This window comes from Cibotium barometz, chromosome 63, assembly GCF_041138505.1.
Source record: "Cibotium barometz isolate CiBa-2024 chromosome 63, ASM4113850v1, whole genome shotgun sequence".
NCBI classification, from domain to species: domain Eukaryota; kingdom Viridiplantae; phylum Streptophyta; class Polypodiopsida; order Cyatheales; family Cibotiaceae; genus Cibotium; species Cibotium barometz.
In genome coordinates, this window is record NC_141108.1 from 32,411,017 (window position 1) to 32,428,284 (window position 17,268).

The 17,268-nt window shown below is 44.3% G+C and overlaps 1 protein-coding gene across 1 annotated transcript; it reads right to left on the minus strand.

Moving 5' to 3' along the window:
* Positions 1-3,140: 3,140 nt before the first annotated feature.
* Positions 3,141-10,627, minus strand: LOC147603960 (uncharacterized). Its single transcript, XM_086796346.1, has 3 exons — positions 10,379-10,627; positions 6,448-7,205; positions 3,141-3,231 (listed from the first exon to the last, which is right to left on the minus strand). Exons 1-3 carry the CDS (start codon positions 10,625-10,627, stop codon positions 3,141-3,143), a joined length of 1,098 nt encoding a protein of 365 aa, XP_086652472.1.
* Positions 10,628-17,268: the final 6,641 nt, after the last annotated feature.

A 17,268-nucleotide genomic window follows, 5' to 3' on the forward strand; every position in this document is an offset into this window, starting at 1 on the left:
ACAGACTTTCTGCAAACCTACAAACCTCTGAGAAATAACTTCAATGAGCTCCAAATACATCAAATGAGCTGCAACCAAGCTTCACAATGCCTTAGCAATGTCTTTGCTAAACTCCCCAAGCTTTGAATGGCATCAAATGGACTAGTAATGAGTGAATGGCATGAATTCTATTGAAAACTGTCCATACTTCAACTCCAGAATGCGCCGCCTGCTCCAGAGGGCTGTAGAAGAGGGGAAATTCACAATTGAGTTGATAATATTCTTAGCAATGACCTAAACCAACTTGTTCTTGAAGGTTTTGGCTCAATTCTTCCTCTAGCTTCTGCAATCGATCCTCCACACGGGGGGTATGTTCACTGTTTTTGTGAAAAACCAGAAACTTTTGCATAAGTTCACTTCCACTTGATTTTGCTCAAATCTGTATGCATCAATCTGCTTCAAGATTCTGTATGTTGCTTGTGCCCACTTTGCTAATACATGTGCTAGTTCAAATACATGTGCCTTTGTGTATACATTTGCCAAGAGTATATTCACTTCAAGCTTTCCATGAAAGCTTAGAGAAAAACCAGAAATTTTCTGCTTGCTTTATGCACTTCAATCTTCACTAAACCTGCTCTTTGGCACCTGCAATCCGCTCAAGGGAGTTTTGCTACTCTTACCAGTTAGGCCAAGCTTCAGATCTGTAACCGAGGTGAGCTCCACAGCTTTCTTTTGCTCCACAGCTTCAATGGAAATCTTCACAGCTTCTTCTTCTTCTTCCCTCTTCACTCACTCACTCTCACAACACAACTAATGAGCTCTAGGCTCTGATACCATGATAAAAAACAGAAGCAGGAGGGAGCACACACAAGAGAAGCAAACCCTAATCCATATCCATCAATCATAAAGAAGGAGAGAAGCTTTAGTCATCATATCTCTCTCACACACAAAGGAGAACACAACATAGTGTTATGTCCACACTACAAGGTAAACCTAATGTAATGTCCACACCACACATGACCAGCTGGACGCGGTCATAAACACACCACACGATATCTATCTACCATACTGTCACTCTGTGAGCACCCATGTGCTATCCTCCAGCTGTATACGAGCTTGACATTTCAATAGTTGAAGCTCATGAACAAACATACACCACGTTGTCACTTCACAGCCACATTTAGGGAGAGCAGATCTACCCCTATATACGACACAGTCATTATGCCAAGTGGCAGGATCGTCAGTTCCAAGCATGCCTGGCAGAGTTTCCTATTGGTGTGGTCGTCTGTTGAATTTGCAGAGAACTACACCTTCACACCTTTTCAGGAGATACAATCTGAGTATTACTTCTTGGAGCAAGTAATGGTTATATTTCATAATGTTTGTTTCATGTTTGAGCTGTATTACTTATTTGCATACTAGAGGCACTGACGGCCACCCCGGCATGCCGAGTCCCATGAGACCCATGTGGCGAAGGCAAGCCAAGCCATCTGATGGAGGGTGGGTAGACACTCACCCAAGGGGGGAGAAACATCCCGCGTCTTCGAGGGGGTGCGGGGACCAAACGCCTCACCTCACCCTTCCCTCGCTCCACGGTCCCGTCTCAAGCAATGAGCACCACCACCCATACAGAGGTAAACTTTTTGGTGTGGGCTAGTACACCTCAAGAGCACCACACCCCTCCGGATAGAAATCCCAGGGGGGGCATGGCACCATGGGGGGGTTGGTGGGGTGAGGGCATGGCACATCGCACGGGTGGGCTGGGTGGTGTGAGGGCACCGCACGGGGCGGGTGGGGTGATGGCACGGCACGGGTTTGTGGGGGGTGACGGCACAGCACGACACCACAGGGGTTGGGGGCTATTGCGGGGGGTGACATCATGTCATGGCACCGTGGGGAGGGGGTTGAGAGCATGGCACAGGGCAAGTGGGGGTGACGGCACTGCACTCGGGGGGCTACGGGGCGTGATGTCATGGTACCGAAGGGGGGGGCTACGGTGTCGTGACGTGGGCAGTATCGCTGGGGAAGTGCGAGACTTCTGGCTGTGAGAGTTTTTTTTTTAATGACAAAATAACACCATACACCAGAAAAAATGACACAAAGTCGCTATTCTGACAAGGTTAGCATATTACTTTTCTTCACAAGTATGTTGGGTTCTATGGAGTGGTAGAATATTGAGAAAAATAAGTGTTCCCTCTCTTAAATTAACACACTTCAAAAACCTTAAGATAGGCCCACCTTAATTTGATTGTTGCACCTTCATCTGCTAGCTTAGAAAAGCCCCAAAAGAAATTTAGATAGCAGCTTCACCTCGTCTTTCAACTCTCTTTATATAAGTCTTCTAAAGATCACCAAGAAATCCAAAGAAAATCGGGTAGGCCGCCAACTTGTTACTTCCACAAACACTGAATTTGTGCTGTATGAAGAAAAACCACTTGAATGTAAAGTTCACAAGCATCTGGTCGAGCTCTTTTTCCTTGCGTTCACAGTGGCATAATCACTCTTTCTCAAAACCTCCTCTCTCAATATCTAATGCAGACTTCTTTGACCCTCTACCTTCCTATCCTCTCCCACAACTTCTCCTGGATGTTTCCCCACGACCTCAAGTACATGTTTCCCTTGTTTCCCCTCCTCTCTCAGTGCGCGCAGCACGGCAGCATCTCCTTCTCTCAACGTCGGCTCTGTCCTCAGCCCTTCACGTTTGACACCAGCAGCTTCTCTCTTGCCTGCGCTCTCACCTGAGAAGCCCCCGTATGGCTGTAGCTGCGCCAGTCATTTTGCTTCGCTCGCTAACCCTCCCACACATGCGTGCGCTCCACGCTCCCTAGTGCCTCTGCTCTACGAGGCGTCTACTAACCACCCCATCACCCTCACCAGCTCTCTTGTGCACTCATCACTTCTGCAAAGGCTGCGCCTAAACTATCAATGCCAGAGCCCGTCTCGCGCCCTCTACTCTCTGCACTTGTAGACGACCACCGCCTCTCTGCTCCTCCCCCCTCGCAGTATTACCAGCCCCCCTGGCGACTTCACGTACCAAGCGGCCATTTCCTCAATGAGGCAGCTTTGCCAACCTTCCAAAGGCGGCAACTGGTAGCCAAAGTAAGCCTCCATGTGGCTATTCCTTAATTGGCCACGTTGCATTATATTTATTTATTTATTTTTCAAAGCTCAATGATGGCCACCAATGCCTCCTTATTACCTTGCTTCTCGAGTTCATGTGCAGCACCACGACCTTCCAAAATTATGCAACATCTGCCCACAGCTCATCATCATCAGCACCTCTCCTCACCAAAATACGACCAATTCCATTGGTGCCATGCACTGCCGATGATCATCACACGCTTGCTAAAATGGAGTGCCATCCTTGCATCCAGAACCAGCCCCAGATTGACCAACCATCATCACATTCGAAGTTCCTGGCACACTTTCACGTGCAGGCATTACCATCAACTCGTAAAAAAAAACCATAAAACCACCTACTATGTACATTTGCCAGGGCATTCATGGCAAAATTTATTCGTAAACCACGCACACCATATGTACACAGGCACAGGGACTTCTGCTAGCCCCCAAGGTTCACCATAAGCATGAAAACTCCACGATTCACACCACACTCATGTACTGAGGCTTCGAGACCTGGCTCAGCTTCAGCTCGTCTTATTGAACCTCATTTTCAATATGAACATATGTACATGGGCATCATATAATGACTCAAGTCATGGAACTTAATCCCATGCATCTGAATTTATATTTAATGACCTCACATTCATGGTTTCACACCATAAACGTGCCATGGCACGACATCCGCCCCCTCTAAACCTGCACATCCTCCGGTATGTGCCAAGTCATCATCAAGATCCACATATATCTGAATGTCATCTTCATCTTCTACATTACCAGGAAGATCATCCTCTTCCTCTTCAACCATATCCATACTATCACTATCAAGCCTCTATCTTGAGTCTCTTGCGAATCAAAAGAATCACTGTCATGCCTTCTTTTAAACATCTTGATCCTTTTGCCTGCTATAGGATTCTTTATCTCTGCTCCATCAAGCTCACACAGGGTATACGTGGCATTTCCATGCACATGCTTAACAATGTAAGGGCCAAACCATCTTTTTGCAAACTTCCTTTGCACAGTGAACTGGTTGTCAAGACTACTATCATACATTAGGACCCAATCACCTTCTTCAATGGGTTTTGGCCGGAGTCTGTGTCTTCTATCAAATCTTTCTTTATTTTTCAACCTTGCATCTTTCAAACGAGCTTTAGCAAGCTCTACATCTTCAGGCCTTCTCTCCAACTGCCTCATTCGCAATGCAAGGAGGTCTTCCCTATTCAATTCTTCCACCCAGGGTAATACATTCCAAGTTGGGACTACTTCTTCAATTGGCATTATCGGCTTCTGACCATACATTAATTTTGCAGGCATGTATCCTGTCACACTGAGCTATGAGTTGTACAGTCAGCCCATAAAGCATATGGTAGCAGCCTTGGCTACTCCCGCATTCTTCCTCTGCATGCCTTAGCTAAAGCTTTAATGATTGGAGGATGTCCTCGCTCGCTTTTACCATTGCCCTCAGGGTTGTAAGCACATGTTAGGGCCAATTTGATGCCAATTCTAGAAAAGAATTCCCTTGCTTCTTCAGCATCTATCTCACCCCTGTCAGCTGTTATTTTCCCAACACAACCATATCGGCAAATCACATCTTCCAAGAGAAATTTGCATACTGTTTCTGTGCTCTTTGTTCTAAGAGCACGCCCTTCCACCTGATTTCTCAAGTCTTCTCTTGCAAGTACTATGTACCGCATCTGCCAGATTCCCAAGGGCATTGTAACTAGATCCACTACCCATTTGTAGTGCATGGCAGGTGGGTAGGTTGGTTGCAGGCCATCGCGATGTCGCACATTCGAGTACATTTGACATACCATGCATGTTTCCACATATTGGGATACATCCTTGTACATTCCTTTCCACCAATATCTTTCCTTTATTTTGGTAAAGGTGGCCCACACACTTCGATGTCCAGCCCAGAGACTCTCATGGAATTCTTTCATGAGCTTCCCTTGAGTCTCTTTATCACATATAACTCTCTGTGGCATAGCATTCCTCTGCTTAGGATGCTTCCATAGGTACCCATTCTTTAGAAAATACCCATATGCCTTTCTGCGGATCCTCTTGAATTCTAAGTCAGACCAATTTTCCTGCCTTGTCAAGGTACTCAAGTATTGGCCAATAAGCAACCAATCTCCTTCATACATTTCCTCAATAAAAGACTCAAGTGCATTTGATAAGCAAGCATGGTCCCCTTTTGCATGTGCAGTAGTATAGAACTTTGTGCCTACATCATCAATGTCACTAATCATCCATTCTTCATCTTCATACCTGGCTCTTGATAGCATATCTGCAACTGGGTTATCCTTCCCTGCAATATGCTTAAACTCAGGATTTAGTGACTTGATATAGGCAATCCACCTGAGCATAGCGATATCTGGAGTGGTGCAGCTTGCAATCATCCCAAGGAGTGGCAAGCAGTCAGTTTCCACAAGCACGGATGCTCCAATAAGATATTCTTTTTCACATTTTAGAGCAGTTACTACTCCCAATAACTCCCTCTTGATCTGCGGATAATTTCGCTGGGTCAGTACCTTTGCTCCAAACGTGATTACATACCTGTGATCATCCTCATCATCTTGCCCTACTGCCCATCCTATCCCAGTAGGACTAGTATCAACTGTTACAATCACAGGCCTGCCACACTCATAATCTACCTTCCTTAGAGTAGGTGATGACTGGAGCAGACATTTCAGCTTCCGCATAGCATTAATATGTGTAGCACTCCATAAAAATCTCTGATTTTTCCTCAAAAGTTGGTAGAGAGGATCTGCTACATGTGCATAATGTGGGATCCATATAACATAAAAGACACATGCACCAAGAATTCTCCTCACCTCTGTAACATTAATGCATATCTCTTTCATTCTTTGTATCGCATCTATCTTGGCTGGACAAGGTCTGTGCCCATTAGTACTACAAAGATGCCCCACGATTAGTACTTCACCAACCCCAAACACTGATTTCAATCTAGACAAAGTAAGATTCACCTCTTCAAGCCTGGATAGAATTTTATCACAATCTTTTATATGATTTGCCACAAACTTGCGACACCCTTTCGAATCCAAATCCCCATCTTTATCTTTTTCATCACAGCCTTTTATGGGCACATCATCCAAAAAAGGCATAGTTATTTATGGTATGAAGTCTCGTAAGACTTTATTCATTCCATTCATCATATGCGCCACTAAGTTGGTGGCTCCCTATGGTAAGGTGCACATCCTTACCAAACCCAAAGGAGTTTTCATTGTGGTCATGTCCCTGCTTTGTATATCCAGCTGGAACTGATCATATCCCAAATACAGATCACCCATAGAGTATATAGCTTTCCCTGCAAATGCTTCTGCAAACTCGTCCACAATCGGACCTGCTCCCACATTCCTGATTGTGACCTTGTTTACAGGTTGCATGTCTTGAATGAAGCGCAATGCTCCATTTTTCTTTGGCACGGTAAACCATCTGTTGGAATATGGAGCGCATGATGGCTCCAAAATTCCCATCTTGATCTTTTCTTTTAGTAATTCCATCAGCTTTGGCAAGAGAGCTTTTGGTACTGGAATCGGCCGTAGGTTCCAGGGCACATGTGGAACAGTGAAGATCACCATTGGCGCTATTACGCTTGGATCAACACAGCCTATCTCATGTGGCTGAAAAGCAAAGTCCTTCGCATGTTTTACAAGCATCTCCTCAAAGCATTCCTTTTCAACTGGTAACAGGAAATCCTTGTCACCGATCTTCAACTCTTTTAGGGTTTCCTGTGTAAACTTATGCCCAATTTTCTTCGGATCTCTGAGATTCGGTTGCATAGAGGCTTCATCTATCTTCTCCTTGCTTTCTGGTGGCAGGGGCAAGGCAACTGGCTTCACCTTCTTTGCAACCGTTTTATACTTTGTATCAACTCGAGCATCTGTCCCACAATACATACCTTTGCATTCCACTTCTTCAAATTCCTTGATTACATCATACATACCCACAGACGATACTTTCACCATCTCATTCCCACCCTGCAAGCATGAACTTTCCATGGCACAAAGCTCACCCATAGTATCCACAAATGACACCTCATCAAGGACACCTGATATAAACTCATCCTTCTCCAAAAGACCACACTGTTCAAAACTTTTTTGTACATTCTGTACATATTGACGCATACCACGCTTCAAATCCTTGCTTTTTACATATGCTACTGACCCATGGCTAGAAAATCCTTGAAAGTTTGCTGAAAAGTTATTTACATTGATTGAGTCCTGCAAGGACTCATTGCCCCTTGTACCATTGCAATCCCGCTTTACAATGGCACCTGGCCAAAATCCCTCATCTCCCTGTAGTTCATGAATTCTCTGTTTATCTTTGGGAGTGACTGTTCTCGAAGAGACTCGCGGTTCCTTTCATGGTTAATGCAAACGGTCAGGAACTGAACAGTTTTCTTGCCATCTTTGCTCCTTATTCTTGCATATGCTGAGCCATCATCTAAGACTTTTGTCTCCATCCTCACAGCTGTAATATAGGGTTGCCCAAGGATAAGGGGATACGATGACATCTCCTGGACGAAGAAGTTCTGATCATCTTTCACATCCCCTATAGTTACCCTTACATTTGGACAGGCTGCATAGAGCTCTCCAGATGAGTTATTAGCCGCCTTAATCATCCACCCATGATCTACATCCATTGGCCACTTACATTTGTTGTAGAGGTTTTTAGCCATAAGATTTATTTCAGACCCATGATCGATTAAGGCAACATACGGCTCTTCTAAGTCTCCTATCTTGACAAGGGTTTCGGTGGTGGCCCTTGCCCAATGGTTCCTGGAGTAATGACTTTTTGCAAGAACTTCTTTTTCATCACCCTCATCCACAAAGTGCACTTGTCGTGCCCCTCCAGCAGAGTGACTGCATTCCACCACATTCTCTCTCTCTTCCTTTTGTTGTACCTGTACTCCATGAGTCTTGGAAGTGCTTGTCTCCCCCTGTGATGGAATAGATTCAATTATGGACTGCCTTTTCCTTCATATAATATCAATTATCTCATCATGGAATTCTTTCTTTGCAATTCCCAGACTTCCCCTAGTGTAAATTCCACCTTACTGTTTAGAATCCTCTCTTCTAGCACCTTTTTGAGGTCCGTTGCGGCTTCAATATGGGATTGGAGCTTGTAGAGCGGACTTTTCCCTTTACCCTTCTCCTTCTCATGCTTCATCTTTGCTGGCGCTTCTTCCATTGATACTTCATGTGGAGGCTGGTTATGTGGCGGAGGCACATGAGACAGCCCAGGGTCCTTCTTTCCACTACCCCACGAGTGACCCTTTTTGATGACCCTCCTTCCTCATTTTCCCTCTTACGCTTTTCTTCTACATGTGCCTCATTATTCTGGCATTTTGCAATGTAGGCATGAACAGATAAAGAATCCACAGGTTCTTCCCAGCCAGTCTCAAGACGTATACAGTCTCCTGCCTCATGCAAAGCCTGCTTAGACACCTTCTTTGACGCAATTAGCTCCATTGTTGATGGCCAAAAATCTTCATTCTCATAGTCTTCATCCTTCTCAGATTCCTGCTTTGATTGACTGGCCTTTAACCCATAGGTTGCTGCCTCAACCATAGAGATGGCATGGCTAGCCATATCCTCAACCAGCTTTTTCATCCCTCCTTTCCCAAAGTTTGTGCTTAATGGAAGACCAGTCTCTGTAAGGTGGATTTTTCCATCTTTAAAAAATACAAGTTGGTTTCTAAGGGCTTCCTTATAGCTGGCACAGTCTTTTTTTGCATGTTCTGGGTCATCACACCATATACATCTGAATGTAAACCCTTCTTTGCTTTGAGGCCTTTGCATAGAAGCCTGCCCTAATGGTAGCCCTTTTTCCTCAATCCTGGACATCTTCAGTTTTAGATCTTGCATGCCCTTAATAAGCTCATCCATCGGCCCTTCTACCTTTGGGATTACAGTAACAGGTTTTGGTAGATTCTCAGGGGTAATAGTTATAGGGGTTGCTGAGCTCATCACCATTTTATCCCTCCTTCGCTGCCGCTTTGCTAGCATGGTGACCGCATCCTCGACATCATTCCAATCATTCTTTAGCCCCTGCTCTGTATCCTTATCCTCAAGGAGAATTTCCAGTTTTTCTTGGAGATCTTTCCCAGCTGCTTGTAAGAAGAGCTCTGTTTTTTCCCTATCTAAGGTTGTGCGCTCTATCCTTGACAGCTAGGCATAGCACTTCTCAAACTCTCTTAGCAACTCTGTGGTAGAAATTCCAATTTTGGGTTTTGTAACCCACTCCAAGAAAGTTCGCGTGGTCACCCGCTCAAATAATCATCCTTCAAAGCAAGCTTGAACTCCTCCCAATTTCTGCCACCATGTGCTGCCTGTAATCCTCTTATGCGCTCTCTTATTTCAGGAACACATACCAGCTCAAAGCTTCGAACCATATCCTCCTCAGTCACCCTGTTTAGCTCCATTTCCTTTGTGTAATTGCGCAGGTACTTTGTGATGTCTTTACCATCAAATTGGTCCACCTTTTTCACGATTGACTGCAATGCTTTAGTCGTGGAAATTTGCCCCCTCTCAGCCGCTTGCTGCTGTTGCATATACATAGTAAACAACTAAAACATTTGCATAACCCCGGGGTCAAAACGAACCCCCTGTCCCTCAGGATTCTCAGCCATAGCTTGCACTGTGTATTTCACCACTAACTCTCACCCCAGCAGTTTCACGTCGGGTTCACCAAAGTTGTCGTGACATGGGCGGTATCGCTGGGGAAGTGCAAGACTTCTGGCTGTGAGAGTTTTTTTTTTGATGACAAAATAACACCATACACCAGAAAAAATGACACAAAGTCGCTATTCTGACAAGGTTAGCATATTACTTTTCTTCACAAGTATGTTGGGTTCTATGGAGTGGTAGAATATTGAGAAAAATAAGTGTTCCCTCTCTTAAATTAACACACTTCAAAAACCTTAAGATAGGCCCACCTTAATTTGATTGTTGCACCTTCATCTGCTAGCTTAGAAAAGCCCCAAAAGAAATTTAGATAGCAGCTTCACCTCATCTTTCAACTCTCTTTATATAAGTCTTCTAAAGATCACCAAGAAATCCAAAGAAAATCGGGTAGGCCGCCAACTTGTTACTTCCAAAAACACTAAATTTGTGCTGTATGAAGAAAAACCACTTGAGTGTAAGGTTCACAAGCATCTGGTCGAGCTCTGTTTCCTTACGTTCACAGTGGCATAATCACTCTTTCTCAAAACCTCCTCTCTCCATATCTAATGCAGACTTCTTTGACCCTCTACCTTCCTATCCTCTCCCACAACTTCTCCTGGATGTTTCTCCACGACCTCAAGTACATGTTTCCCTTGTTTCCCCTCCTCTCTCAGTGCGCGCAGCACGGCAGCATCTCCTTCTCTCAACGTCGGCTCTGTCCTCAGCCCTTCACGTTTGACACCAGCAGCTTCTCTCTTGCCTGCGCTCTCACTGAGAAGCCCCCGTATGGCTGTAGCTGTGCCAGTCATTTTGCTTTGCTCACGAACCCTCCCACACATGCGTGCGCTCCACGCTCCCTAGTGCCTCTGCTCTACGAGGCGTCTGCTAACCACCCCATCACCCTCACCAGCTCTCTTGTGCACTCATCACTTCTGCAAAGGCTGCGCCTAAACTATCAACGCCAGAGCCCGTTGCGCCCTGTGCTCTCTGCACTTGTAGACGACCACAACCTCTCTGCTCCTCCCCCCCGCAGTATTACCAGCCCCCCGGTGACTTCACGTACCAAGCGGCCATTTCCTCAATGAGGGGGCTTCGCCAACCTTCCAAAGGCGGCAACTGGCAGCCAAAGTAAGCCTCCATGTGGCTATTCCTTAATTGGCCACGTTGCATTATATTTATTTATTTATTTTTCAAAGCTCAATGATGGCCACCGATGCCTCCTTATTACCTTGCTTCTCAAGTTCATGTGCAGCACCACGACCTTCCAAAATTATGCAACATCTGCCCATAGCTCATCATCATCAGCACCTCTCCTCACCAAAATACGACCAATTCCATCGGTGCCATGCACTGCCGATGATCATCACACGCCTGCTAAAAATGGAGTGCCATCCTTGCATCCAGAACCAGCCCCAGATTGACCAACCATCATCACATTCGGAGTTCCCGGCACACTTTCACGTGCAGGCATTACCATCAGCTCGTAAAAAAAAAACCATAAAACCACCTACTCTGTACATTTGCCAGGGCATTCATGGCAAAATTTATTCGTAAACCACGCACACCATATGTACACAGGCACAAAGACTTCTGCTAGCCCCCAAGGTTCACCATAAGCATGAAAACTCCACGATTCACACCACACTCATGTACTGAGGCTTCGAGACCTGGCTCAGCTTCAGCTCGTCTTATTGAACCTCATTTTCAATATGAACATATGTACATGGGCATCATATAATGACTCAAGTCATGGCACTTAATCCCATGCATCTGAATTTGTATTTAATGACCTCACATGCATGGTTTCACACCATAGACGTGCCATGGCACGACAAAACGGGGCGTGACGACACCGCACAAGGGGGGGAGGGGGGGCTGCCGGACGTGACGACACCGCACGGGGGGGTGTAGGGCATGATGGCATAGCATGAGGGCGCAGGGGGGGCTGTGGCACGGCATGGCACCGTGGGGGGGCTACGGGGGCAGGTCCACATTAGCTATCGACATGTAGAGGCCCATGTAGATGGGATAGCGAGTATCCTCGAGGCCTGTGTCATTATTTGAGAGTATCATTTCTATATATCAGTGAGATGACCGTTCAAATGATGCACATTTTGTGAAACACTATTTTCATATCCATGATGTTTTTTTATGAGATTGTGGGATCACACGTGGCTAGCGATGGGTTTGGTCGGATGGTTGTGGTGCATAGTTCAAGTCGTCACACGACAATTCTATTGGCTCTATAGATAGTACTTATGGTTCTCTTATATTCGCAATCAAACTAAATTCAATAGAACATCTTAAAGAAAACAATAACTAAGACGGATGGTTGTGGGATCACACGTGGCTAGCGATGGGTTTGGTCGGATGGTTGTGGTGCATAGTTCAAGTCGTCACACGACAATTCTATTGGCTCTATAGATAGTACTTATGGTTCTCTTATATTCGCAATCAAACTAAATTCAATAGAACATCTTAAAGAAAATAATAACTAAGACTTTGTTTTATGGATTTATCGGTGGCATGTGCAGTCTAGTATCCCAGTGATTTGGTCATTCTTTGAGAATGGTCACGGGAAGGGAGAGCATGATGGTGGGGGTGTGTGTGTGAAACGTGCCCTAAGAGACGCCATCAGTTGCCAAGATGCTGAGCGGTTCATAGATGTGGGCCACATGGTCGAGTGATGTTCCCAACATTTGTGTGGGAGTGCAGCATCATCGTATCCCAAACGTGATTCTCGGATTCTTAGGAGATTTTTTTGGCATGTGGATGGTGGCATGATTGACGGTAGAGCCTCCCATGATTGTGATGACACAATACCTGGCACCTTGGGCTTACATTCTATCAGGAGCACATGCATGGTGGCCCCCACGATTTACACACGATGATTTGCATGCTTCTGTGGAGCATGTATGGATGGCGATTGGTCACATTGTGCCTCAAGAGGATGGGCAGATGCATGGATACAGACAGTCCTCTCCGCAAGCATCCTTCATATCCAATGTTGTCCGATGAGCACACAGGTCCTGTATTCATGGCTAGCTATGATGACCTGACAGATTTGCTACAGGAGGGTGATGTATTTGTTGTTATTGCCGATGAGGGCAATAGCAAGAGAGTAGACTACTATCTAATGAGTTGCACTTGGCCAAAGTGCATCCTTGACTAGGATACAGTGGATGATCATCGGTTTTCTTTTGATGCCCATAGCATGATTGTGGGCAAGCCGGTTCTACCAGCAGATTTGACTTCATCGGGGGAGTCTTGAGTTCCAGCAGTGGAAGTGGGAGTTAGAGGCATTTCAATTCTCTCATCTAGTGGTTGCTACTAGGCTCACTCTTGATCGAGTACAGAGCCGAAAACAGAGTTATCGCTCTCATTTCCACCTTTGAGTGGATGACCATGAGAGCATTCTAGAGCATTTGAGAGCTAGAGAGGGTGTTGCTGACTAGATCTCTATCTTGATAGAAGTGACTAAACTCAGACTAGCTGGGTTAGCTCACTTGAAAACTTCAAGAAAAGCCATCGACGATAATGGTAGAGATAAGGATGCAAGGACTTGTCAAGACAGTGATAGGCAAGAATGTTGATCTGGAATAGAAATAGAGGCTAGAACAGTTTGGGTAGGGTAGCAGAGGGTCAAAGAGCAAATCACCAAGCTTGTGCAAGGTACACAAGGAATGGTGCAAACAATGTAGGAAAGCCCGCTCCTGAATGAGCATGCTGATATGGATCCAGACAGGAGTAGCTTGGTCAAGAAGAGGGAAGACATTGCAGCTGCAGGTCCATATCCGGCTCTTTCCCACTACATCGGACATCTCCCACCCAATTACTTTGTGATTATTCACAAAGAATTCACACCGGATGCCAACTTCCCCCTTTTTGCATTGAAGACCTTCTCAAAGCAACTCTGCATGGCCACTATTGCCTGGTCGGTCAATTTTGTAATCCTAGTTAGAAAGTCGTTAGTCATGACCACTTTTGGGAGTGGATATAGAGACAAGGTTCTTGCCCAATTAGGAATTGCCAAGTCGCTTGGCCATGACCTCAAGAAATTGCCACTGCCATTCTAACTGGAGAGCTTCCTGTAGCTAAGAAACGTCAAATCTCACTTGTAAAAACTATTCCCAATCCCATATGTAACTTTTTATATCAATACAATGCAGAATGATGCTTTTTAAGTACATGTGTTTGATTTTATAATGTGAAAATATTTGCCATTTAATTTTAGTTGGTTTTCAAGTGAAATAAATGTGTTTTCCCTTGACGACATGAACCAAAATAAACGTTCAAATTTTAGGGAAAAAACTAAAAAAAGTTTTAGAAGGGTTAGAGAGGTGTGAAAATGGCCTGCACGAGACCCCCGTACACAACTTTTTTCGTACCTCTCTAGCCATCACAATTTTGAAGGCTTTATGCCCTCCACTAGAATGAGAATACCTTCTTTAGCCCCTAATTAATCATATAAAATGACGTGTCTTCAAATTTTAGGAAAAAAACTACAAAATATTTTAGAAGGGCCAGAGGGGTGCAAAAATGGCCTATACGAGGCCCCCATGTACACAGCATTTTCGCACCCCTCTGGCCATCATGATTTAGATAGCTTTATGCCCTCCACTAGAATGGGAATAACTTCTTTAGCCCTAATTAATCATATAAAAAGGTGTGTCTTTAAATTTTAGGGAAAAAACTACAAAATTTTTTAGAAGGGCCACAGGGGTGTGAAAATGGCCTGTACGAGGACGAGGCCCTCGTACATAGTATTTTCGCACCCCTCTAGCCATCGCAATTTTGATAGCTTTACACTCCCCACTAGAATGAGAATAACTTATTTAGCCCCTAATTAACCAAATAACTTTGGTTTGGTAATCAATGAGCATGCAAAAAGATATTGAGACCCACATGAATATGTACGAGGCCATCCCTTTTGATCTCTAATTTACCTTAATTTAACAAAGGAAATCAAAAATTACATGCATTCTAATTTTGAAAGTTTAAAATCAATTATGTCTTGCATTTACATCATCTTCCTTCCCTTGCATTCTTCACTTTGGAAAAAGACCATTTAAGGAGACCAACTTCATGATGTATTGGGTTGCTTATAAAGCATCTTAATTCCATGATATTTCCATCCTAATGGAAATTTTGATCCATGGCCGACTTTAAGGGATTTGAGTTTTAATATTCATAAAAATCTTTAAATTTTAGGAAGAAAAATTATTAAAAAATTAAGAGGGCCGGAGGGGTTGCGAAAATGGCATGTACAAGGCTCCCATACACAACACTTTCGCACCCCTCTGGCCATCACAAAAATGGCCTGTACGAGGCCCCCGTACAACACAGCATTTTCCCACCCCATGCCCTTCGCAATGATACATTATCTTACAATTAAAAACCATGTTACAATTAAAACCCATGTGGGCTAGAAGGGTGCGAAAATGGCCATTACACACGGCCCAAAGGGGCCTTTTTCACACCCTTCTGGCCCTTTATTGTTCAAAATGTGATGGAAGATATATTACATGATTAAATCAATTAGACAATCAAATATGCAAAAAGAAGATATAAAACACATCAAAAATTCATTAATATGAAAAGTTGAGATACATCATTTTTCGTTCCCCTTTTCTCCACAAATACAATAGGCCAACTGCATATCCTTTACCAATATGGTGACCCACTTTGCATGGATGGCGCACAAGTTTGTGTCCTCAAATAAATTAACGAGATATGCTTCAGCACCTTCCTACAAGGCCTCTAGGGCAACCGACTGCATCCAACATTCCATCTTGTATTCTCATAAAATTTCTTTGCACATTTGTGAGAAAGTTGCCCTCCGGATGAGAAGCTCCACGGATTTCTGGTAGTGTCGTATCTCCTCGAAAGCCTTGTACCGTGAGCATCTCCTATGAGCGGGGCCACGAGGAAGACGACGATCGGTGGGACGTGGTTGTAGGGGGCGAGGCCTATAATACGTCGACTTCCTTCTGTTTCTTTTTGGGGCCGGTGCTTGTTCCTCTTGCTCCTGCTGCTCCTCTTTCTCCCCTTGCTACTCTTGATGTTACGTGTTAATGCATGGCAAGGTCGTTCCCCCTCCATGTGTGCCCATGTAGGCTCCTCACAGTCAGTGTCGATGTCAGTTTTTGTTGCGCTACTATCTTCCGTGCTGTAATCCACCAACTTTACCTATTTGCTTGGCGAGATGAGCTGGCTCTTGCTCTGTCAATTTTTTCTTGAGTTTGCGGGCGGTTGTAACACTCCAAATTCTTGTTTACATTGTCCCTCAATCGGGCATGTCGTTCTTCGCTCATCTTCTTCACTGTTTGCTTTGTTTGCGCCATGGTGAGGAGAGTTCAGGGTAAGGATGAGGGTAAGAATGGGCAAAAATAGAGGTCGACCTTTATTTATATAAGAAAATGCCATCATTGCAATAACCCTTAAAAAACCCTAATTTTAAGAGGTCACTCACGCATGCTAAATGCATGGGCCATTGCAATAACCCTTAAAAAACCCTAATTTTAAGAGATCACTCACGCATGCAAACAAATCGTACACATGCTAAATGCATGGGCCATCACTTGAATAAGCATTCACTAGAGACATTTGATAAAATCGAGGAAATATTTTATTGGTCCAGAAGGGTGCAAAATTAGCCTTTTCGGCCAAATTGCACAATGAATTTTTGCACCCTTCTAGACACTTACCACAAAGCATCAAAACACACGAATATGTGGAATACCAAGCATGTCATATTTCAAAAATAAATATCTTGAGACTTCTTCAAGTATTACAAAGCAACATAGATCTTTGGGATATAATTCAAGTCATCAAAAAAACTATATTTAAAGATATTACAAAGCTTCCTCGCTATACCAATCAAACCTAGCAAGGGAAGTATATCAACCTAACAAAATTGGTAATGACACATGTCTTCAAAGTCCTCGAAACCAAGGGGGACTCCAAAAACCACAACAGAATTTGCACCATAGACTGTCGGTGCTCTGTAATGCTCCTAGCAAACCACAACACCCTCATGCGGTTAGCTTGTGGTATTATGGAGGGGTCATTACATGGCCTCCCGCTCATCAGCATGGAAAATTGAGCCCTGCAGATGCTACATGCAAAAATAAAATTTTCAATCTGGGCGGCAAGGTTGTGCAAATCCCTGACTTCTAGCTCCTAGGCTGAGAGAGCATCCTCATCAGGTTGCATGGGGACCTCGATAGAGAATAAGTACCATGTGAGTTCGAAAGCAATGATTGTGTCCATGAGGAGTTAGTGATTGTGTGCTCTCAAAAAGTGCTTGTACAAAATGGACAAAAAGAGAGAGGGTGCTCATTTATAGTGGCCAACGTAATCATTACACGAAACCCTAGTTTTCAAAAAAATGTCACGCACTAGAAAAACGAGTGTTTAAATACAAAAGATAACATGGTTGCATATTAGGCAAAAAAGAACCATTTACATTCTCAATTAT

Excerpts from the sequence above, each read along its gene's own strand:
- LOC147603960 (XM_086796346.1), bottom strand. The coding sequence starts at position 10,627 with ATGTGTGGGAGGGTTCGTGAGCAAAGCAAAATGACTGGCACAGCTACA. Across the intron at positions 7,206-10,378 it reads TTGTGGGAGAGGATAGGAAG|TGTGGTCTTTTGGAGAAGGA; the intron begins GTAGAGGGTCAA and ends AGTTTTGAACAG. Across the intron at positions 3,232-6,447 it reads GCAGGTCCGATTGTGGACGA|ATGTTGCATAATTTTGGAAG; the intron begins GTTTGCAGAAGC and ends AGCTGTGGGCAG.